Below are 25,338 nucleotides of genomic sequence, written 5' to 3'. Positions count from 1 at the left end.
CACCTGCCAAGAACCGGGGGAGAGACTGTCCAAATATCTCTACCGTCTGGACAAGTTGATTTACCGCATAGTTGAAAAAGGGGGGATGCCCCTTACTGAAATAGATGAGAGTCGCATGCAACAGTTACTGAGAGGCGCTCAATCCTTAGATCCAGTTGCATTGAAGCTTCGGGGAGACTGTGCAGGGAAGCCAGCTCCTTCTTTCAACCAGCTTATCCATGAGGTCAAGCAAGAGGAAGCTATAATTGAAGCTAGAGATCGCGTGGTCAAGAAGACAAAAACGGTCAGCCTGAAGCATATACCCAATACAAGAGAGGAGGAGTTGCTGAAGATCCTTCAAGCACAGAAGGAACAGATAGACCATCTGTTAGCCATCCAGACAGTCAGAGAGACCCCAAGATTGCCGCCTTTGTCATCTCCAAGACACCCAGAGAGGGGAAGTGACCCCAGAAGATGTTTTGAGTGTGACCAAACAGGACACATAGCTAGAAAGTGTCCAGCCAGATGGAATCCAAGGGCACCATTTAAGCAATCACTGCACCCAGAGTGGCCTTTGGGAAATGAGAAAGGGGGACCAGAAGACCCCACACTGGCCCCCTACAGAAAGTAAGCATCAATACTGTGGGGAACTCGCCTGCTGCCTGGGGTAGATTGCCCCCTGGACTAGTAGGCCCAGCACCACATGTGCCTGCCTTGTTGAATGGACACAAGTGTACTGCCCTACTGGATAGTGGATCACAGGTGTCTATTGTGTTTGAAAAGTGGTTTAGTGAGAATCTATCTGATGTGGAAATATACCCATTATCAGGATTAACTATCTGGGGCCTCAGCGAACAAAGCTATCCGTATCTTGGATACATCACAGTGGGCCTCAAGGTTCCAAGAGAAGTGGCTGGGATTGAAAAAGTAGTGCAAGTAGTCACACTAGTGTGTCCTGATCCGGATGAAGAGGATAGAGATGTGCAAGTTATCATAGGGACAAATGCCCATTTGTTCCATACACTAGCCCACTGGTGCCAAGAGGAAGGTGGAAAAGAATACTACCGGGTTCTCACCATTCACCCAGTATGTCTGGCTGCCTATCGGAAGAAGGAGGCAGAAGAAGCTCAGAAGAAGAGCGTGTTGGATGAAGACAGTTTCCAGCTATGCTTTGAAGGCACCGATGCAGAGAAAGCTGATCTGGATAGACTGACCAATGAAATGCTGAAGAGGAGAGAAGTTTTCTCTCTAGGAGATTGGGACCTAGGACTGGCAAAGGGAGTCCAACATAAAATTCGACTTACCGATGAGAAATCTTTTTGAGAGAGGTCACGAAGACTAGCCCCCGCTGATTTGTATGATGTGAGAAATCATCTGAAGGGCTTATTGGAGAATGATGTGATTGAAAAATTGGAAAGCCCCTATGCCTCTCCAATAGTGGTGGCCCGTAAAAAGAATGGTGACATTCGGATGTGTGTGGATTATAGGACTCTTAATAAGCGAACTCTGCCAGACCAGTACACAGTACCCAGAGTGGATGAGGCACTTGACTGTCTGCAAGGAAGCCAGTGGTTCTCTGTGCTAGACCTCAGGAGTCGGTACTATCAGATTCTGATGAGTCCAGAAGATGCTGAAAAGACAGCCTTTATCTGTCCTGAGGGATTCTTCCAGTTCAAGAGAATGCCACAGGGAGTAAAGGGGGCCCCAGCCACCTTTCAGAGATGCATGGATGAGACAGTGGGAGACATGAATTTTCGTGAAGTAATAGTGTATCTGGATGACTTAATCATTTTTGGGAGAACGCTAAAAGAACATAATGAGAGGTTGCTCAAAGTCCTCGACCGACTGAAAAGCAAAGGACTGAAATTGTCTCTAGAAAAGTGTAGACTATGCCAGAAGCAAGACAAGTATGTTAGGCACATTGTCAGCCGAGAAGGGATATCCACTGACCCAGCCAAAGTGGAAGCTGTGGCAGAGTGGCCCCGGCCTACAAAACTAAAAGAATTGAGGTATTTTCTGGGATTCTGTGGGTACTACAGAAGATTTGTTCCAGGATATTCCAGATTAGCCAAACCTTTGACGGAATTGACCAAGGGGTACCCCCCGGTGACAGGGCACATGCCCCAACCAGTGAAGAAACACTATCTTTGTGTTAATGACCCATTTGGGGAAAGGTGGACAAAGGAGTGTGAAACTGCATTCAGGAAATTGAAGGAGAGCCTTACGCAGTCTCCAGTGCTTGCCTATGCAAACCCAGACCTGCCATACACCCTGCATGTAGATGCATCTTTTGACGGACTGGGAGGAGTTCTTTACCAGGAAGATGGGGGTCAGATGAGGCCTGTGCACTATGTGAGCAGAGGGCTATTGCCCTGTGAGAAGAATTACCCAGTGCACAAGCTGGAATTCTTGGCATTGAAATGGGCCATTGTTGATCGTCTTCACGATTATTTGTATGGTGCTACGTTCGAAGTCCATACTGACAATAATCCGTTGACCTACATCCAGACTACAGCAAAGTTGGATGCCACAGGGCATCGATGGCTGGCTGCTTTGGCTGTGTATGACTTCACACTGAAGTACCGTCCTGGCAAAGGAAACATTGATACTGATGCTTTGTCCAGGTTGGCTGGGAGACAGGCTGACTCTCCTGAAGAGGAGTGGGTTGAAGTGCCAGCTCCAGAAGTAAAAGGCATGTGCCACGAAGGAAGAGTGGTAGTACCACCCGTGAGAGAATGTGTCACGGCATTGGGAGTTTCGGAAGCTGCACTGCCTAAGCAGTACTGCTGGCTGAGTCAATTAGAATTGGGTGACCTGCAGAGGCTCAGTAGGAGAGAGCTGAAGAGTGATCAGCAAGAAGATCTGTCCCTAAGAGCAATTCATTGGATGATACAGAACAATGAGAGGCTGGGGCCAAATGCCCTTAAAACAGAAGAAGCCTCCTTTTGCATAGACAGAGAGAATTTCTGGTGGTCAGAGGGGGACTCCTCTATAGGCAAACCACCCGCAGAGATGGAAGAGTGAGAAAGCAGTTGGTACTGCCAAAAAAGCATCGTGATGCTGTTCTAAAAGCCCTGCATGACCAGCATGGACACTTAGGTGTTGAAAAGACAAGCGGGTTAATCACTGATCGTTTCTATTGGCCAAAGATGGAAGCTGCCATTGAAAAATATTGCAGAACTTGTGGGACTTGCATCCTGAGGAAGACACTGCCTGAAAGAGCAGCACCATTAAAAAACATTTCAAATGATGGGCCACTGGAGCTGGTGTGTATTGATTTTCTCTCCGTAGAGCCGGATGAAAACAATACTGCCAATATTCTGGTTGTGACTGATCACTTCACCAGATACGCTCAAGCATACCCAGCCAAAGATCAAAGAGCTACTACTGTAGCAAAGATTTTGTGGGAGAAGTTCTTTGTGCACTATGGACTTCCTGCTCGAATCCATTCTGATCAAGGGAGAGATTTTGAGAGTCGGCTGATAAAAGAGATATGTGAATTGTGCGGGATTCAGAAGTCAAGGACCACACCTTTTCACCCACAAGGGGACCCACAGCCAGAGAGATTCAACCGAACTCTTCTCAATATGATGGGAACTTTGGGCACTAGCAGGAAGGCGAACTGGAGTAGGCATATCAGCCAATTGGTACATGCATACAACTGCACAAAAAATTAGTCAACAGGATACTCACCATACCTACTCATGTTTGGAAGAGAAGCTCAACTGCCTGTAGACATTTGCTTTGGAATAATGGAGGCTCCATACTCGGGGGAGACACATTTACAGTATGTTCAGAGACTGCGAGAAGAGCTGAGAGAGGCTCACAGGTTTGCCCAAGAAGTTTCTACTAGATCTGGCTTGAGAAACAAGACTCGATATGACAGTCGGGTGAAAGAGAATGTATTGGCAGTAGGAGATCGAGTATTGCTACGGTACCTAGGGATATCAGGAAAGCATAAATTGGCAAATCGATGGAGAAGAGATCCCTATGAAGTGGTGGCCAAATTATCAGGGGCACCAGTTTATCGAGTAAGGCCAGAAGGGCAAAGTGGGCCAATAAAGACCTATCACAGGCAGCACCTGTTACCGATTGGGAGAAATGTGTGGTTCAGAGAGGAAGAAGTTATTGGGACCACTGATAGGGTGCCATGGAGGAAGCCAGGGAGACTGAGGTCTGCGAGGAGAGGAGAAACTCTTCAAGGTAATGAAGAAACAGAATGCAGTGAGGATGAATGGGGATTTCATTCCCCCACTATGGAAGTCGAAGATAACATTCAGAATCGTGAGACTACTAGGCCTCCCAGGTCTACTGAGAGGACCTTGGGGCAGCCTAGAATGGGACCGGTACAAAGGTTGGAGGAAGTTGTTCATGAAGTGCCTGCAGAAGTTAGAGTGTCTGAGAGACAGGCTCAAGGCCAACAAGAGAGAGGTGTTGGGGGAGAGGTCGAATGCTCAGGAGGGGTGTCAGAGGGAGATGAGGGAGGCCCTTCAGCTCTTAGCCAACCCAGGCGGACCACTAGAGCTCCTATGATGTTAACTTATGACAAGTTAGGCAGGGCTACTGAGGTGCCCAGAGTAGTTCACCTGCATTGGGTCTACCCATGGCCTTATTTTGGGCCCACACCTAACTTAGTAGGAACCTGTCAGGGTATGTGTGAATGTGTAAACCGACAAAGTGTTTTAGCCCATGTTCCTTTTCAGGGTGTGGAACAGGCTCATCAACTTGTCAGTAGAGTGCCAGTTCCACAGGGGGAGTATGTAGCGCTGGTGCCGGTGTCCGGCAGCGCAAGTAAAAAGGATCACAGTGAAACTATGCAGAAACTACATCACCCAGACTGCCTTGGAGTAAGATAGTGCTCAAAGAGACACGCAGAGGATGTCAGGGGCGGGGAAGACTGGGCGTGGAGTGGGGGAAGCAAGGAATGGAATGCTTTTGTCCAGAGAAGGAGAGAGGGAGGAAGCAGCTGCAATGACTGGAGAGGACGGTGAGGAGAGTCACAGCACAGACCCCAGCTGAAGGGGAGAATTCCAGTTTGATGGACCAGGGAGCCTAAAGAGGATAAAGCATTTCAAAACATCACTTTGGATCCACTGAAGAGAGTTTGCAGAGACAGACACACACTGTGGACACATGTGAGATAAGTACCCTGAGTGGCAGCTATTTACAGTGTTATGTTCCCTGATAAAGACTGAGATTGCTAGTAGAGCGAAGACTAGGGAAAGCTGGGGGACTAGCCCTGAAGAAATATTGTATTCTGGGCATGTGTTTAGCACTAAAGACTAAGTAGAAAGGTGTGATTTCATCACTAATCAGTTTGTGGAACTACAAGTCCAAGCTTTGTTGGAAGTGACAGGAATGAAGGAGGAACTTTGATAAAGTTACTTGTTCATATGTTTGACATTCAAGTGGAAATCCTTAAGGTACAGCTTTTTCCAAGTATGCAGCATGCAGAAGATAATGAGCTCCAACTCATCAGTGCACTATAGATAGTGGGGTCTAATGCTGAGTGTGGTATGTGTGATATTTCTGTGTGATGCTGCTGTTGATGTAGCTATTACCCAGTCAGTGATTGCATAGGCCTGTGTATTATTTGTACTCGGAAGAAAGGTTTTATAACCAAAAGACAGAAAAGACAGTGTGTTATGTTTGTTTTTGATTAATGCTGTATATGCCCTTTAGATGTTTGGAAACACAACTGACTGTACAATTTATCTTTATATGCCTATTTTGTATATGGTTATATTTGTTTACCTTACCAAATATTTTTGATATAAAACCACAAAAAGCAATAGCAATCCCAAACCCATTAATAAATGTGCCAGGGTGGCTTTTGCAACATATCTGTGTGATACATTACTGTGGTGTCGGTGGCCTAAGTACATGTTGGGCAGGGGGTTCCCCGAGTCTCCCCCTGGTGTTCCTGACCCTGAACACTCCCCAGAAGAGCACTTTCTATGAAGATTCGGGTGGAGGCACTGAAATTAAGAGAACCGCATGGAGTGAAGCATTGCAAGAAGAGTATCTTTAAATACAGCCCATTACCTAGGAGACCCAGGTAAAGGGGTGTTACACATATAAGAAGTGAATATGAAGCTGGAGCATGTACAAGAAGTGAATAAGAGGCTGGATCATGTATAATAAGTGAATAAGATGTTGGAGCAGGTATAAGAAGTGAATAAGACGCTGTAGCACAAATAAGTGAATAAGAGGCTGGAGCATGTATATGAAGTGAATAAGAAGCTGGAGCATTTATAAGAAGTGAAGAAGAAGCTGGAGTATATATAAGAAGTGAACATGAAGCTGGAACATGTATATGAAGAGAAGATGAAGCTGGAGCACATATAAGAACTGAATAAGAGGCTGGAGCATGTATAAGAAGTGAATAAGAAGCTGGAGCATGTACAAGAAGTGAATAAGAAGCTGGAGCACAAATAATAAGTGAATACGAAGTCAATAAGAAGCTAGAGCACAAATAAGACGTGAATAAGAAGCTGGAGCATGTATAAGAAGTGAATAAGAAGCTGGAGCATGTATAAAAAGTGGATAAGAAGCTGGAGTACAAATAAGAAGTGAAGAAGAAGCTGGAGCACATATAAGAAGTGAATAAGTGGCTGGAGCATGTATAAGAAGTGGGTAAGAAGCTGGAGCATGTATATGAAGTGAAGAAGAAGCTGGAGCACATATAAGAAGTGAATAAGTGGCTGGAGCATGTATAAGAAGTGAATAAGAAGCTGGAGCATGTATAAGAAGTGAATAAGAAACTGGAGCAGATATAAGAAGTGAATATGAAGCTGGAGCATGTACAAGAAGTGAATAAGAGGCTGGAGCATGTATAAGAAGTGAATAAGATGTTGGAGCAGGTATAAGAAGTGAATAAGATGCTGTAGCACAAATAAGTGAATAAGAGGCTGGAGCATGTATAAGAAGTGAATAAGAAGCTGAAGCATTTATAAGAAGTGAAGAAGAAGCTTGAGTATATATAAGAAGTGAACATGAAGCTGGAACATGTACATGAAGAGAAGAAGAAGCTGGAGCACATATAAGAATTGAATAAGAGGCTGGAGCATGTATAAGAAGTGAATAAGAAGCTGGAGCATGTATAAGAAGTGAATAAGAAGCTGGAGCACAAATATTAAGTGAATAAGAAGTCAATAAGAAGCTAGAGCACAAATAAGAAGTGAATAAGAAGCTGGAGCATGTATAAGAAGTGAATAAGAAGCTGGAGCATGTATAAGAAGTGAATAAGAAGCCGGAGCATGTATAAAAAGTGGATAAGAAGCTGGAGTACAAATAAGAAGTGAATAAGAAGCTTAGCATGTATAAGAAGTGAATAAGATGTTGGAGCACGTATAAGAAGTGAATATGAAGTTGGTGCATGTATATGAAGTGAAGAAGAAGCTGGAGCACATATAAGAAGTGAGTAAGTGGCTGGAGCATGTATAAGAAGTGAATAAGAAGCTGGAGCATGTATAAAAAGTGGATAAGAAGCTGTAGTACAAATAAGAAGTGAATAAGATATTGGAGCATGTATAAGAAGTGAATAAGATTCTGGAGTATATTTAAAAAGTGAATATGAAGCTGGAACATGTATATGAAGAGAAGAAGAAGCTGGAGCACATATATGAAGTGAATAAGAGGTTGGAGCATGTACAAGAAGTGAATAAGATGTTGGAGCCCATATAAGAAGTGAATAAGAAGCTGGAGCATGTATAAGAAGTGAATAAGAAGCTGGAGCATGTATAAAAAGTGGATAAGAAGCTGGAGTATAAATAAGAAGTGAATAAGATATTGGAGCATGTATAAGAAGTGAATAAGATTCTGGAGTATATATAAAAAGTGAATATGAAGCTGGAACATGTATATGAAGAGAAGAAGAAGCTGGAGCACATATATGAAGTGAATAAGAGGTTGGAGCATGTATAAGAAGTGAATTAGAAGCTGGAGCATGTATAAGAAGTGAATAAGAAGCTGGAGCGCAAATAGTAAGTGAATAAGAAGCTGGAGCGTGTATAAGAAGTGAATAAGAAGCTGGAGCATGTATAAAAAGTGGATAAGAAGCTGGAGTACAAATAAGAAGTAAATAAGAAGCTGAGCATTTATAAGAAGTGAATAAGATGTTGGAGCATGTATAAGAAGTGAATAAGACGCTATAGCACAAATAAGTGAATAAGAAGTTGGAGCATGTATAAGAAGTGAAAAAGAAGCTGGAGCATGTATATGAAGTGAATAAGAAGCTGGAGCACATATAAGAAGTGAATATGAAGCTGGAGCATGTATATGAAGTGAATAAGAATCTGGAGCACATATAAGAAGTGAATAAGAATCTGGAGCACATATAAGAAGTGAATAAGAAGCTGGAGCATGTATAAGAAGTGAATAAGAAGCTGGAGCATGTATAAGAAGTGAATAAGAAGCTGGAGCACAAATAATAAGTGAATAAGAAGTCAATATGAAGCTAGAGCACAAATAAGAAGTTAATAAGAAGCTGGAGCATGTATAAAAAGTGAATAAGAAGCTGGAGTACAAATAGGAAGTGAATAAGAAGCTGAAGCACAAATAAGAAGTTAATAAGATGCTGGAGCACAAATAAGAAGTGAATAAGAAGCTTGAGCATGTATAAAAAGTGAATAAGAAGCTGGAGTACAAATAAGAAGTGAATAAGAAGCTAACTACCGCCTCCTCATACTTTTATCGATTTTATTTGGATTTTATTAGTGTGTTTAGTAAATCATTTTATTCGATAAGATAACATCAAACTCTAGTTTGCACCATTCAGATACACACCCCCTGGGGTCATTGCTCTCGTTTTAATACAAGATATTTTCACAGGATTTCTATTTGTCGCAGGTAGGGCCTGATTCACTTCCGTATGCAACTGTGTATGCAATAGCAATTACACACACAGTTCAACTGCGATAGTATGCTAATACATTTAGATCGCTATTTCCTCATAGCACTACTTACCAGACATCCGTAATGCTCAGCAAGACTGCGAAACCATCAGTACAACCATCACAGTCTCATGCACACTTGCACAAACCATGACCTTACTCAGAAATTGCTAACAACCACACACACTATGAGACCTCAGACTGCGTAGGCCAGCGCTGTGGATATTTTATGCATGCCCTGCAACTGCGTTGAAACACACTGGCACGCCTGCGTTTGCCCAACCAACCCCCCATCACCACCCAGAAATGGCACTTCCTGTCAATCACTCTGCGATGGGTCTGCGTAGTCACTGTGATCGCAGTCCCGATCGCAATAGCTAGTTTGCACACTGCGATGCATACACATGCACAGAAAGCAACAATAGGCTGATTGCATGGGTAATCGCAATTACATACAGTAGTCAATCAGGCCCATAGTCAGCATCCCGGAGTGCAGGATGTCGACGGTCAAAATACAGGCGCCGGAATCCTGATAGCATCGGGATCCGGGCTCTAGTATCTCGACTGATGGCATCCTGAAGGTAAGTATCTGGGGTTAGAAGGAGGGTTAGGTTTAGATATAGGCACATGGTGATGCTTAGGGTTAGGCACTATGGGGTGAGGCTTAGGTTTAGGGTGCAGGGAGGAGGAGGTTAGGTTTAGGCACCAGGGAGGGCTAGGGTTTGGGGTAAGGGTAAGTGTTAGGGTACTTATCTGATGGTGTCGGGATATTGACTGTCAAATGCTGCTGTTGGTATTCTGACCGGTGGCATCCCAACCGCCGGGATCCCATACCCAACCCCCATTTGTAGTAGTTATGCAGATTGTTTTTATTAAAAAACTATTTGTTATTTACACTTATTTTTAATTAAATCAGAGAACAGACATTTTTATAAATCTTACCGATATCAGTTATCATTGGTGTTTCAGCAGTTATCGTTGTTGTTTTACTCTGGGTATTAACAAGTGTATCAATAGTGGGAGAAGAGGCAGCAGTGGTAACAGTAGGAGTTGCGGTAGTGGTTGTAAGGCTGGCAGTAGTAGGCATAGCTGTTGTGGTTGTGATGCCAGTAGTAGGAGCTGCGGTAGTGTTTGTAACAGTTGTAGGAGCTGTGGTAGTGGATGTAAGGCCAGCAGCAGTAGTAGCTGTAGTAGCTGCAGTAGTGCTAATAAGACCAGCAGCAGCAGTTGAGAGGCTGGCAGTAGTAGTAGCTATGGTTGCTGTTGGGAGGCTGGTAGTAGTAGTAGCTGTGGTAGCGGTTGTGAAGCTGGCAGTAGTAGTAGCTATGGTAGTGGTTGTGAGGCTGGCAGTAGTAGGAGCTGTGGTAGCGGTTGGGAGGCTGGCAGTAGTAGGAGCTGTGGTAGCGGTTGGGAGGCTGGCAGTAGCAGTAGCTGTGGTAGTGGTTGGGAGACTGTCAGTAGTAGTAGCTGTGGTAGCGGTTGGAAGGCTGGCAGTAGTAGGAACTGTGGTAGCGGTTGTGAGGCTGGCAGTAGTAGTGGCTGTGGTAGCGGCTGGGAGGCTGGCAGTAGTAGGAGTTGTGGTAGTGGCTGGAAGGCTGGCAGTAGTACTAGCTGTGGTAGTGGTAGGAAGGCTGGCAGTAGTAGAAGCTGTGGTAGCAGTTGTGAGGCTGGCAGTAGTAGTAGCTGTGGTAGCGGTTGGAAGGCTGGCTGTAGTAGTAGCTGTGGTAGTGGTTGGGAGGCTGGCAGTAGTAGTAGCTGTGGTAGCAGTTGGGAGGCTGGCAGTAGTAGTAGCTGTGGCAGCGGTTGTGAGGCTGGCAGTAGTAGGAGCTGTGGTAGCAGTTGGGAGGCTGGCAGTAGTAGGAGCTGTGGTAGCGGTTGGGAGGCTGGCAGTAGCAGTAGCTGTGGTAGTGGTTGGGAGACTGTCAGTAGTAGTAGCTGTGGTAGTGGTTGGAAGGCTGGCAGTAGTAGGAGCTGTGGTAGTGGTTGGGATGCTGGCAGTAGTAGTGGCTGTGGTAGCGGCTGGGAGGCTGGCAGTAGTAGGAGCTGTGGTAGTGGTTGGAAGGCTGGCAGTAGTACTAGCTGTGGTAGTGGTAGGGAGGCTGGCAGTAGTAGGAGCTGTAGTAGCAGTTGGGAGGCTGGCAGTAGTAGGAGCTGTGGTAGCGGTTGTGAGGCTGGCAGTAGTAGGAGCTGTGGTAGCGGTTGGGAGGCTGGCAGTAGTAGGAGCTGTGGTAGCAGTTGGGAGGCTGGCAGTAGCAGTAGCTGTGGTAGTGGTTGGGAGACTGTCAGTAGTAGTAGCTGTGGTAGCGGTTGGAAGGCTGGCAGTAGTAGGAGCTGTGGTAGTGGTTGGGAGGCTGGCAGTAGTAGTAGCTGTGGTAGCGGTTGTGAGGCTGGCAGTAGTAGTAGCTGTGGTAGCGGTTGGAAGGCTGGCAGTAGTAGGAGCTGTGGTAGCGGTTGGGAGGCTGGCAGTAGTAGGAGCTGTGTTAGCGGTTAGGAGGCAGGCAGTAGTAGTAGCTGTGGTAGTGGTTGGAAGGCTGGCAGTAGTAGGAGCTGTGCTAGCGGTTGTGAGGCTGGCAGTAGTAGTAGTGGCTGTGGTGGCAGTAGCAGTAGTAGAAATGACAGATGTAGAGTAAGTGGACAAGAAAAAGGAGCTGGCTGACATTGTAGAATTGAGGCTGGTGATTCCATTTTTAATGGATCCAATGTAGTAAGGTTGTCCTGGCATCTTCTGTACTGTGACATAACCTCCACCATTAGAACCTTTTCCAGCATGAATGGCAGCCAGGCATACGGGAGTTTTCTGTAAAGATCAATGTAAAGATGGAATCAAACATGAATGTTTATACAACTAATAATTAAAAAATTAGATATTTTAAAAGAATAACTGATTTTTGTTCAGCGCTGGTCATTATTAATCTTTTCATGGAACTCGACCTGTTCTTAGGACTTGTCCCATTGATGAATTCTTACTACTAAACATAGTTAGTGCCAAGCAGTGGAATGGAGGGCCTGCAGCCAGCAGCTTTTTACCTTTTCACTGACTATTGCTGTTAAATGTAGTTAATGATCTGGTATTGTAGCGCTGTGCTATGATGTCTCCAGGGCCATTGAGAGCTGATCAGGGCCTGGGTACTGTGGTAAAATCCGTGAGGTGTGGCCATGTCGTTTCTGAAAAAAATAAATTCTATACGCTGCGCAACTTTGCTGCAAAGGGGTTACATCTGTCCCCCTCAGCCGCTGACCTGGGCTCCTCCAACAAGCCCTTAGATGTTACACTCTAATGCCCTGGCACAGGCACTTGCAGATAGGCAAAAATCTTGTAGTTTTTGGTTTGTATATGCATCCATAATTACTCTGACACAGTGGGCAACAAAAATTTGCTAATGACACCGGTGTCTCAGATTCACCGCTTTTGTACAAAACACTCAACATCAGGAACATCGGTCGCACCATCAAACTTCTGGGCAACCATATAGCGTCTCAGAATAATACAGATATTGTGCTGCGCTCTACCTTATTATATTATAATGCTATGTTGTGCCATTGATACAATCAAACCTTTATATCTTGAGCCACAATCTGTATCTACACCCGGTAATAAACTAGGACACTATTAGATCTATAAGGTCTTTACTATTAATATCAAAAGTAAAATGCAAATGGATTGCAAGTGCCACAAGTAATCACAATGCATGAAAAAATTAACTAAAATAAAATGAGATTAAACATTCCGTAATACAGTGTCAGATGACAGTTTCAAACACTGTATAAGTGTATAAATCTTCCAAGTCCTTATCTTAGTACATAATAGTTCTTCTTAAACCCAATTTTTTAAATCAGTGGTTCCCAAACTTTTTCAGTTCATGGCACCCTTAGGGTTTCCTTCATTTTTTCAAGGCACCCCTAAGCCAAATGAATTACCTGTTACTGCCCTTTATGTATTTCCCCCTGTAGTAGTGCCCTTATTCAATGCCCCCAGTAGAAGTGCCCCTTAGCAATGACCCCTGTCGTAGTGCCCATTATGCAATGCCCACTACAGTAATGCCCCTTATTCAATGCCCCCAGTAGTAGTACCCCTTATGCAATGCCCCCTGTAGTAGTGCTCCTTATGTAAAGTCCTCTGTAGTACTGCCATTTATGTATTGCCCCCTGTAGTACTGCCTATTATTCAATGTCCCCTGTAGTAGTGCCCCTTATGTAAAGTCCCCTGTATTTGTGCAATGAGTTGGAAGTGCTTAATGAATGATGATGAATATTATTGTGTAACTATGGGATCTATTAATAATGTGTGTATGTGATGATGTGTGTAGTATAGTGTCTGTATATGTATATATGTAATATTATATCTGAAACCACTACCGTAAAAGAAAAACAAATGAAATAAGTTTAAATTAAAAATATAGATTAAATATAACAGTACCAATAAGGAACATAATAAAAATAAATTAAATAAATAAACAAATAATTTTAAAAAATGCATAGAAGACTAAAATAAATGGTGTTGGAAAATAGCAGCATATAATGTTTAAGCTCTTTTACTGGGTGAATTGGGTGCCTGCTGCTGTAATGCAATGCTGCGGGTAACTATTCCTATCTTACCCTGAACCTTGTTGGACGTGGAGTGACTCGCCTGAACTTCCCTCCGGCGCCGGTATTTGATTGCCGGCGCTCTGCAGTTGATGGACACTAACGCTGTGTTCCATCTTCTGTGTGGGGGTGGCGGCTTGCTCCAGTCAGTTTAGATCTTGTCTTCGGCATTCTTTCTGGCTTATAGCTCTATGAGGAGAGAGCCGTCGGCGGGTGTGTAGTAAAGGCTCCAACGTGTTTTATCCATGTAATGGACTTTATCAAGGAAGCCAGAATGTCAGTAGCTGTTTCTATTAGTAGCCTGGGGTCCATTATGATTCTCTAACAGGGTTCATTCCACAAGTGTTAGCTAATTAATTGGTTGAATTCCTCACTTTATTGATGAAATGCTTTTAAAATACTTTTAAAATGGCTTGGCCAAACTGTGGCTGCTATTTGCAATATAAAACGTGTGTAGCTAGTAGGGATATTCCACATAATTTGTATATCCACTTTGGATATTACATTAAATGTAGTAAAAATAATACTAAAAATAAAATGAAAATAAAAATAAGAATGGAACTAATTAGTAATAATAATAATAATAATAATAATAATAATAATAATAATAATAATGAAAATAAAATAATACTAAAAATTAAACTAATACTAAAAATAAAAATAAATAAAAATAATAATAATAAAAATTAAAATTAGATGAAATAAAGATAAAAAAATAAAAAAGTGGACAATAAAAAAGTGGATTGTAACAACTACTGGCATCAAGCAATTGGTACTGTTATTTTTAATCTCAATTTTTAATTTAAACTTATTTCATTTGTTTTTCTTTTACGGTAGTGGTTTCAGATATATTATTACATATATACATATACAGACACTATACTACACACATCATCACATACACACACTATTAATAGATCCCATAGTTACACAATAATATACATCATCATTCATTAAGCGCTTCCAACTAATTGCATTAATATTCACTTCCTATTGAAAATAAGAAGCACGGAAGCAGCTAAAAAACCCAAGGTGCGCTACAATTATTAATACTTGATCCCCTGTATTAGTGCCTATTATGCAGTACCCCTTGTAGTAGTGCCTCTTAGGCAGTGCTCCTACTAGTAGACCCTGTGCATAACTTACCTGACTGAAGTTCACGCTGGCGACAACTCCTCCTATTGTCACTCCTGATGCTGCTGCGCAGACTGGATCAAGCTGGATCCAGCAGGCGTGCAGGATCCTCACAAGTTCCCAGTGATGCATTGAGCAGGGCTGTGGGTGCACGGGCGATGTCATGACGTCACCCACGGCCCCGCGCTCTGCATCACTGGGAACGCTGAAGTGATCAGAGGTTTCTTTAGCCTCTGAGCTTCGGAGCCAGTGTTCCAAGTTCAGTGGGAGCTCTGCGAGCTATCGGTAGATCGCGATCAACGTTTTGGCCAGGCCTAGAAAAAAAAAAACCTGACAGTAGCTTCCCTCCGGCCATGGCTCCCCGGAGACAGCGCCGTGGCACCCTTGGGCACAGTTTGGGAACCACTCCTTTAAATGACTCCTGATAAACATAAGTCTCGATTGTTAATCCATAAGAGATAGTAGCTGATATATAACCATTGCAGTGATGTCCCGCTGGTTTTATTAAGGAACAAGTCTGTGCACTATCAGTGTGGTAATGGGCCAGATATCATACTGGTACTTAGAGCTAGTCATATATGGGGTAATGTCGGTGCTCCAGACTGGGCTCCCTCTCTGGAATCCAGGCAGCCTTGGGTTTGTCTTTTTGCAGAAGATCCCTGGGGCCTGGTATTCACGGGGGTGCCACTGTCATGGGAGAGGATATAGCTGGTTGGGGCTTGTAAGAGCCAGGCGCCAAGTACCCTCTCCGCTACGGAGACTCACCTGGTATTTCCTGCGCTGTCTGTCGCTCCATCTCAGGGCCCAGTCACACTGCTAGCCACGGTGTTCTCCTTTGTTGCCTGTCTCTTCCCAGGTTCGGCCGGTCACGTGATCGCTGCAAAGCTAGCGTTCAAGTGTGGCTTTCTGCTGTCTATATGTGTGAAAGGTAATTTCCTGAATTGTATGTCCCAACACTTTTCAACAGCCTTCTGGTCTTTTTCTGGGGAATGTGGTGTCTTCCTCTTGCCCTTTGTTCTACTTAAGTGGCTCTTTCTTCATATATCCTTGTCTTCATTGGTTGTTTTGTCAATCCTTCCTGATTGACCTCTTTGGCTGTCAACTTTGTCAGTCATCCTGATGTATATTCAATCTTGAAAATGTAACTCTACTGTTATGGAATCAAATATACTGTCAGTGCTAGTATCTAACAGCAATCCACTGCTGCACTTAAAAAGGGACCTGGTACCTTATATATAGAAACAAAAGTAGTTAATAGTTAAGTGTGCTGTAAGTATGCTGTATATATTAAAAATTGGTTGTAAGTTACACAACCATAAAATATATTTAGTGGAAACCGGCTATACAATATACCTTCTGGCAGGCAATCTATATTAGCAACCTGTGGCCACAGGAATTATTATAATACATAGGTTTATTTATATACATATTGACAAGCCTAAAAAATATGTATAAAAACTAGTGTTGGGGATAACACCTACTATAATATATAGAAGTAGACCTCCAAATTAGTATGGGTGTCTCAATGTTATAGCAGCAATCATTATCAGAGCTTTTCTTAGATGTATTGTCCTTCCCAAGGACTAGTGTTATATCCAATTGTCCGTTATATTTCCATAAGGACCATTTTCAAATAACAGTCAAATGCCTTTTGCTGTCCACCATCCAAGTTAGTATAAGAGAAGCAGAACTTGATTATCAAAAATAAAAGCAGCAATATAGATGAATATATAGTAGCAGTGGTAGATCGCAGCAGTGGTGTTAGTGCTTATAGACAGAAATGTCTGTTAGAATAGCAGCAATAGTCTGAATAAATAGCAGCAACGATGTTAGTGTATAAATAACAATCTTTCTCACCAAAGTTCAGTTGATATTTCATGAACAAACATACAGTATATCCATGAAGGGCCAGATTATATGCAGGGCGAAAGGGGCGGTCTGTCACTCATTGATGGACTTTTGATTTAAGAAGACAGAGATAGCTTTTCTCCGCTTCTACAGTGGGTGGCCGGGCAATGACTGCCAAAAATCTGTAAGCCGGGCTCATAATAGCGTGATTCGCGGGTGTATGGTTAGGGGGTGGAGCCTAATGCCATGATATGCCCATCCCTGTCAGGAACATGAAGAAGCTGAAACAGATAGTTTGTGTGCTCGCTGTCTCTCTCTCGGTCTCACTCCTCCTTTCTCCCTTTCTCCCTCCCTCTGTCTCTCTCACTTCTTCTCTCTTTGTCTCCCTCCCTCTCTGTCTTCCTCCTTCTCTCTCCCTCGCCCTCCCTCTCCCTCCCTACCTATCTCTTTCGCCATCTGTCGCTCACTCTCTTTCTTCATCTGTCTCTCTCTCCCTCTCTTTGTCTCCCTCCCCCACTTTCCAACACTTTCCCCCTCTCTCTCTCCCTTTCTTCCTCTCTCTCCCTTTTTCCCCTCTCCCTAGTTAAGGAGCATAGTAGTGGCTGCCGGGGACTGTGAAAATTTTATTGGTAGGGACAACACAACTTAGTTGCCCCGGGGCCCCTGCAAGCCTTAATCCAGCCATGTAGCCATGCATCAATCTGTCAGGTAGTCAATTAGCACACATATACCTGGTTAAACCGGAGTTATGGGCTTAATGATACTTATTGCTATCTATTTGTCCCCTTTGTTATGGGGTTGGTTTCAAAAAGAACAGTAGCCACACTCCTCTTAAAATGCAGTATGTCTAATGACAAGAAAAAAGTCCCGAGCACCAACCTCCTTTGGTAGTATGAAAACTTGAACGGAGATCTTAGCCATAGCCACTCTCTGTGGTGTCCGCTATATACAGACCCGCTTGGTTGATCTATACTGCCTGCTTTACTGCACTGCTTGCCTGCTTTTTATTCTCGCATTGCTGGGGTAGATAGTGCCTCCGAATGTTCTTGACCGTGTATGCTGCTAAGTAGTGTATACCCTAGATCTTGATTCGCCGGTGAGCATTCCACAGTGCGTGCCGGCATGCCTACTTTTGGCGATTTCATCAGAGGATAACCTCTCCCTGCATACAGCTTTATTTTTCTACAACTTGTGGACCAACCAGGGTTTAGTTGGGAGTTGTCCAATAAAAGTGTAATAAGGGAATCCCCTGTTTTTTTCTTTTTATATATATATTTTTGCCCTGATGGACAACTTTTCTTATTTCATTATATATTATTCATAGTGCAACATAACTTTAAAAAACATTTCTTATATAGATAAACTGAATAAATAAAACTCTCCCAAGTGCCTTATAATCTTCATCACATTATTTACAGTATATATCACAACTACCATTACATTTTCAAACATCAAAAAACATATCGGGGTGTGATTACCCAATCACAATATAAAATGATGGGACAATAGAACCGAAAAGTTTTATCTTTTGATTTAACCCACGATATGTACCTCAGATCTATAGCCATATTGGATGCAATCTTTCTTAGAGAACCTATTGTCAAATTAGGTGTGTAATCTGAAGAATTTTTTATGATTTAAACAAAAATTAAGTTAAAACCTATTCTAAAGATGACCACCAAAAATCTTTTTTTAAGTATCAAATTAGTTTAATATGAAGGCTATTGATTATCCAATCTATAATAAAAATAGAACTAATTCTAAGGAAGACTACAAAATAAAATCCCTATTTTATGTATCGATTTAGATTAACATTCTACCGTCACATTTATTTCACAAGATACCCACATACCCCTATCTATTGAGAATATCTAATACTTGAGAGATGGAACACCCCTATTTCAATATATGGATGAGCCTACAGTTGTATATATGACAAAAGGCTATATCAACCTGGTTACGGAAAGGGGTCAGTGCACATATATTGTGCCAGACAGCTCGTATATATATATATGTACAGTCACCCTCCACCAGATCAGTTTGTATGTGTGTGGTTTTTTAGTAAAACATATAAACTACTACTCTAAATATAATTCAATTCAACAGACTCATTTAAACCCAAAGGATGTAAACTTTTCATTCTAAATATCCAGAAGGCTTCTCTCCTACATAGGGAGGTGAACCTATCACCTCCTCCTGGAGTCACCTTGATTTGTTCAAGTTGCCTTCACAGTGATGTTATATAAATTACCCCCATTACACCTATAACAGATGACAAAATCAATGCAGTTTTTTTACTATTCATGTTTTTACATGTAATACATCTTACTCTTCTGCATCTGAAAAAACCCAGAGGTTTATCTGGTAGTTTCCCCATGTTCTCAATGCTTTTTTTTTATCCTGCAGCTCATTCCTGAGGAAACTTGGGGCCAGCTTCTGTTTTAGATTCTGTGATTTACAATAAACTATTTTTATATTTTTGTCAAATTGTGTTCCTAGTATTTTATCAGTTTTTAAGATGTTTAAATTTGTTCTAAGAATATTTCTAATAATCTGTACTATGCGTATTGTATTGTGTAATGAAGGACATATTGAAATCCTCATTTTCTTCCTTTCTCAATCTTTTTGGGGCTTTAATTAGAAGTTCCGTTCTATCCATATGTTTAACTTCCCCCTGGCCTTCTTAAGTATCTCTTCTGGGTATCCTTTTTCTAAAAATGAAGAGTATAATATTTCTACTTGTTTATCAAACCCACTCTCATTTCAACAATTTCTCTTAATACGCATAAATTGACTTTTTGGGATGTTATTCTTCTATGATCGGTGATGACCTCTTCTATAATTTAAGAAATTATTCATAATGACCTTTTTAAAAAAGATTTCTGTATTTATTCTATTGTCCCTAACTGAGAGTGTCACATCCAAAAGCTCAATATTGGACTTACTATGTGAACTTGAGAAAGTCCACCCATAATCATTATTGTTAAGTGTTCGGACTAAATCTAAAATATAATCAGTGTCCCCATCTCAAATAAAAATGTAATTGTCAATGTATCTGCCATAGAGGACTAGATGTGTACTGAGCCCGCCTCCCCAGATCAACTCTTCTTTGAGTCAACCCATATATAGGTTAGCAAAGCTTGGCGCAAATCTGGTACCCATGGCAGCACCCTTAATTTGTAGATAATATTGTGAATTAAACAAAAATAATTGTGCTGTAAAATAAACTTTATACCCATTAGAACAAAATCACATAGCCTTTGATCCATTGTTAGGTCTTGTTCAAGATAATATATTACTGCTAGAATCCTCTCTCATGAGGAATGTTGGAATATAATGATTCCACTTCACAGGTGATAAAGTGATATGTTCACTTCCACTCTATGTTGTTAATTAAATTCAAAAAGTGTTTTGTATCCTTTTTGTGAGATCTTAATGAAATTTTGTGATTCTGTGTCTTATGAAATAAGAAATATTAGATGTGACTGAATTAATTCCTGAAATTATAGGCCATCCTGGAGGTGATATAGTGGATTTATGGATTTTTGGTATATAATAGAATGTCAGAGCAATGGGGTGCATTAAAAAACAAAATGTAGAAAATCTTTATATTTTGATAATTTACAGTATAGTAGGATTGAAAGAAAGTTTGGAATTGAATTTAGTATTATTTACTGTAGCTGACTATTTGCTTCCATCACATAGTCACAAGTATTTAATATTACTACCCCCCCTGATTTTTTTCTGAATGTATATTTTTTGTTAAGATCATTAATCCTAACTTCCTGTTCTTCTTTATCATTATCCTGCGCAAGACTTTCCAGGGTGCCTAATGCTTCCATATCATGTTCATCTAGGAGAATAGGTACTCCCTACTCCCTGGCAAAATTTATTTTTCTAATTAAGTTTTTAATGTATTTGTTAAGATCTACAAAAAGTGTAAATAAATGTGGTTTTCTAGCTGGGGCATCTTTTAGCCCTTTACCTAATAATTCCAATTCTGTTTCATTTAGAGTTTTGTGGACAGATTGAATACTCCTCTTTTATTGTCAGTATTTAATTTAGTCTATAGATTTTATGTTTCCTTATAGATTCCTCCCCTATATCTTTTTCTCTTGTCCTTTTTGATAACCCCATATTTCCTCTTTTTAAACACTCATTGTGTATTGGTCACCTCTCTAAAAAAGATCTATCTTCTTCTCTACTTCCTTTATCTCTTCTATTTGTCATATTGTATGGAACTGTTGGTCTTGCTCCTATATTTTTCCTGCACTTGTCCTGGGTAATGGGTGTTGTTTCTAAACATTTATATAAATTTTTGTGTATTAACCCATTTAGATTATTTTTATTTGGGCTGGTTGAAATCATTGATGGATCCTCATTTCCATTTCCATATTGATATTGTCTACCATAATCATAATCTACATTAGACCACTTCCTTTGTCTATAATCCCTTTTATAATCATTTTGTTTATAAGGTCTAAATGACCCTGATCTATATCTACTTTGTGAGTACTCCCTCAATTTTCTACCTTAAATTCTTACAGTACTTCATCATTCTCATAATCTCCTTTGTCCCTTTATAATTTCTTATCCATTTGTATTATAGATTTCTCAAAATCTTCCACTCACTGATTCACCTTAATGTCTCTTTCATTAAACTCAGGAAATTTCTCAAATTCGTTTAACTGAATTTGAATTTGTTCAATTTCATTTTGTATTGTTTTCAACTATACTCTATTAATAATTCCATTAGTTTTACTTAACAATTATCTAATTCTCTATTTCATTTTTGTGTAAACTTGGGGTCCTCCTTAAAGGAGGCAGACTTAAAAGATCCTAACTCCCCTAGGGATAGCCTCCTCCATGTATTTTTGCAATGTAGTTTGGTCCCACCAGTGTCTACTTTTGGACATACATAATGTTTCTACTTAATTAAATAATTTATGCATGTGTCTGGCCATTGGGTTTCATGTTTCATCCCTTTTTTCATGATTTTTCAAATAATTATTCCTTCTTTCTAGTCTCTTTGTAAGGCACTTGAAAGAGTATATTTTCAAATATATACAGCAGCTGTACAACCAGACAAACTCAAGGAATCAAATATAATGTAGGTGCTAGTATCTAACAGCAGTCCACTGTTGCACTTAAAAATAATGTAATTAACAACATAGAGTGGAAATCAACATATCACTTTATCACCTGTGATATAGTCGAACATTCCTCATGACAGAGGAATTCTAGCAGTAAACTATTATCTTGAACAAGACCAAACAATTAATCAAAGGCTACGTGATTTTGTTCTAATGGGTATAAAGTTTATTTTACAGCACATTTATTTTTTGTTTAATTCACAATATTATCTACAAATTTAGGGTACTGCCATGTGGACCAGATTTGCGCCGAGCTTCACTAACCTATATTTGGGTTGGCTCAAAGAAGAGTTGGCCTGGGGAGGTGGGCTCGGCGCACATCTGGTCCTCTATGGCAGATACATCAATGATTTAATTTTTATTTCAGATGGGGACACTGATTCTATTTTAGATTTAGTCCGATCACTTAACAATAATGATTATGGGTTGACTTTCACAAGTTCCCATAGTACTTCCAATATTGAGTTTTTGGATGTGGCACTCTCAATTAGGGTCAAGAGAATCAATACAGAAACCTTTTTTAAAAAGGTTGATACAAATAATTTCTTAAATTATCATCACCGATCATGGAAGAATAACTTCCCTAAAAGTCAATTTATGCATATTAAGAGAAATTGTTGAAATGAGAGTGGGTTCGATAAACAAGTAGAAATATTATACTCTTCATTTTAGAACAAGGATACCCAGAAGAGATACTTAAGAAGGCCAGGGGGAAGTTAAACATATGGAACTTCTAATTACAGCCCCAAAAAGATTGAGGATTTCAATATGTTCTGCATTACACATTACAATACGCATACTACAGATTATTAGAAATATTCTTAGAACAAATTTAAACATCTTAAAAACTGATAAAATACTAGGAACACAATTTGACAAAATATAAAAAATAGTTTATTGTAAATCACAGAATCTAAAATAGAAGCTGGTCCCAAGTTTCTTTAAGAATGAGCTGCAGGATAAAAAAAGCATTGAGAACATGTGGAAACTACCAGATAAACCTCTGAGTTTTTTCAGATGCTGAAGAGAAAGATATATTACATGTGAATACACGAATAGTAAAAAAACTACATTTTTTAAGTCGTCTGTTTCTAAAGAAAAATTAAATATTGAGAGCTTTATGAATTGCTCATGCATATATATGATTTATTAGGTTGAGTGTGCCTATGGTGTACAATATATTGGATGTACCACAAGCACACTCAATTAAAGATTCTTGGAACATCGAAGGAATATTTTGATTTGTGTCAACCATAGTCTGTCTAGACGTGAATAAGTGTAATGGGAGTCATTTATATAACATCACTGTGAAGGTGTCACAGCTGCCGACACTTGAGACTCCTGGACTGAGGCAGGCCTACTAGGCACAATAAACTGGGGTGGTCTTAGGAATGACCTTTTCATGAAACTCAGTAGCACAGGATAAAAGTAAAATAGAATTTATTCACAAAAGAATTTTAATCAGCAAGGTCTCATATAAAGTCTCAAACAGCACAGAGGTTCACATATGCAATAATAGGTATAGGAGAAAATCCCCAAATATATATGCAGTCTTTAACTTTTAAGAACTAACGTGGTAGGCAACCCCGAGTCCAGTATGAGGCTAACACCTCAGGATGGCATTGAGGACCTTTGCCAGGGTAGAACCCTGCAGTAATGGAAATCCAGAGCAGAGCAAGCCCTGCAGAATAATATATTTCCGGGACAGGGCCGAGCCCTGCAGTGCAGTGAGAGATGAAGCAAACTTGAGCCTTGTGGTGTAGTGAAGTCGGAACAGGGTTCAGCCCTGTAAGGTGATGAGATTCCAGAACAGGGTTGAGCCCTGCGGTGTGGCTAGCGTTTGGAGCGGGGTTGAGCCCCATGATGCAGAGCAGATTGAAGCAGGGTTGAGCCCTGTGATGCGATGAGATTCCAGAACAGATTTGAGCCCTGCGACGTGGCTAGAGTTTGGAGCAGGGTTGACCCCCATAATGCAGAGAAGGTTGTAGCAGGGTTGAACCCTGTGATGTGATGAGATTCTAGAAATAAAAAAAAAATAGTAAAATAGTAAAAAGTAAATATTGCAGCATAATGGGGAAACCACAGTGATGGAGCAGTAAGCAATACTTAGGCAATAGAAATGCTGGGCACTGTAGTGCAGCGGGTTACTGGCATCAGAAGTTCATCTGGAATATAACAAAGTCCATAGCAATCCATAGGCACAGCGGGGATTTGGCAGGAGTCCAAGAAAAGACCTGAAAGCAATGTTGCACAGACACTGAGACACAGTTAGTAACAGACTTTATACTAGAGGTCTGTGATCCATAGGAAGTTTCAGAACATGTGACCCAAATGGAATCAGGTTTGCAATAATGAGCAATCTAGGAATCCCACAACCTGACGACACCTGGGAACAGATGATCACTTTAACACTCTATCCCCTGAATGAGAAGCATGCCAGCAAGCAGGATAGCTCCTCCAATGACCACAATGGAGCTTTGGCAAAAGTAGTCTATCTTTATGTACTGAAATAGTTGCAGTCCTGACAGTAGGTGATTGAACAAATAAAGGCGACTCCTAGGGGAGGTGATAGGTTCACCTCCCTTTGTACGAGAGAAGTTTTCTGGAAGTTTAGAATGAAAAGTTTACATCCTTTGGGAGTCACAGTCCTGACAGTACCCCCCCTTTTTGGGTGGTCTCCGAACACCCACCAGGTTTTAAAGGGAATTTAGCATGAAAATTACATATCAATTTAGGAGCATGGACTTCAGAGTCTTTAATCCAAGATCTCTCCTCTGGGCCATAACCCTTCCAGTCTACAAGATATTGCAATTGTTTTGATGCTTACGTGAATCCAGAATCTTATCGATCTCAAACTCCACACCTCGAGCAGTTGTTATGGGAGGTACTTTAGGCAAGCTGTCATGAAATCGATTAAGAATCAATGGTTTAAGCAAGGAGACATGAAAGGAGTTAGGTACACACATGCTTGGAGGTAACTGTAACCTACATGCCACTAGGTTGATAATTTTTATAATACGAAAAGGACCAATATACCGGGGAGCAAACTTCATGGTAGGTACTTTAAGTCGAAGATTTCTAGTAGACAACCAGACACGATCCCCAACAGAATATTTAGGAACAGCCGAACGTTTTCTATCAGCAAAGGTTTTATAATTATGAGAGGCTTTCCTAAGACACTTATGTACCTGGGTCCAAATTCCAGAAAAATATTGGAGGTTAGTTTTAGCTGCTGGGATATCCACAGTAGGAATTGACTGAAGCTCAGGAACCCGAGGATGTTGACCAGTATTGGCAAAAAAAGGACTTACACCTGTAGCAGACGAATAATGAAAGTTATGAGCGAGCTCAGCCCAAGGCAAAAAATCCATCCAATCATCTTGGGAGGAAGAAATATACATTCTTAAGAAGGTCTCCAACTCCTGGTTCACTCTTTCAGTTTGTCCATTTGACTGAGGATGATATGCAGAAGAAAACTGTAATTTAATTTGCAATGATGAACATAAAGCCCTCCAAAACCAAGCAACAAACTAGACACCCCGATCAGACACTATCTTAGAAGGAAGTCCATGAAGATGAAATATCTCTTTGATAAATATTTGTGCTAATTTGGGGGCTGATGGAATTCGAGCCAAAGGACAAAAATGAGCCATCTTGGTAAAATGATCCACCACTACCCAAATAACTGTACACCCCCTAGACTCAGGAAGATCTGTAATAAAATCCATGGAAAGATGGGTCCATGG

The 25,338-nt window shown here is 41.1% G+C and overlaps 1 protein-coding gene across 1 annotated transcript in view; it reads right to left on the bottom strand.

The window, feature by feature from the left end:
• LOC148506147 (uncharacterized) overlaps window positions 1-25,338 on the bottom strand; it is a 162,808-nt gene that overhangs the window by 75,857 nt on the left and 61,613 nt on the right. The window contains exons 10-14 of the mRNA XM_088447196.1: window positions 11,510-11,670; window positions 11,223-11,296; window positions 9,816-9,992; window positions 4,812-5,031; window positions 3,290-3,429 (exon numbers count right to left, since the gene is read on the bottom strand). Of these exons, the coding sequence (XP_088303322.1) occupies window positions 3,290-3,429; window positions 4,812-5,031; window positions 9,816-9,992; window positions 11,223-11,296; window positions 11,510-11,670 (772 nt within the window). The remainder of the gene's footprint in view (window positions 1-3,289; window positions 3,430-4,811; window positions 5,032-9,815; window positions 9,993-11,222; window positions 11,297-11,509; window positions 11,671-25,338) is intronic.

The sequence above is a fragment of the Taudactylus pleione genome, unplaced genomic scaffold, assembly GCF_031769625.1.
Source record: "Taudactylus pleione unplaced genomic scaffold, aTauple2 ptg000423l, whole genome shotgun sequence".
Classification (NCBI taxonomy): Eukaryota; Metazoa; Chordata; class Amphibia; order Anura; family Myobatrachidae; genus Taudactylus; species Taudactylus pleione.
This window is presented reverse-complemented; position numbering and strand designations above follow the sequence as displayed.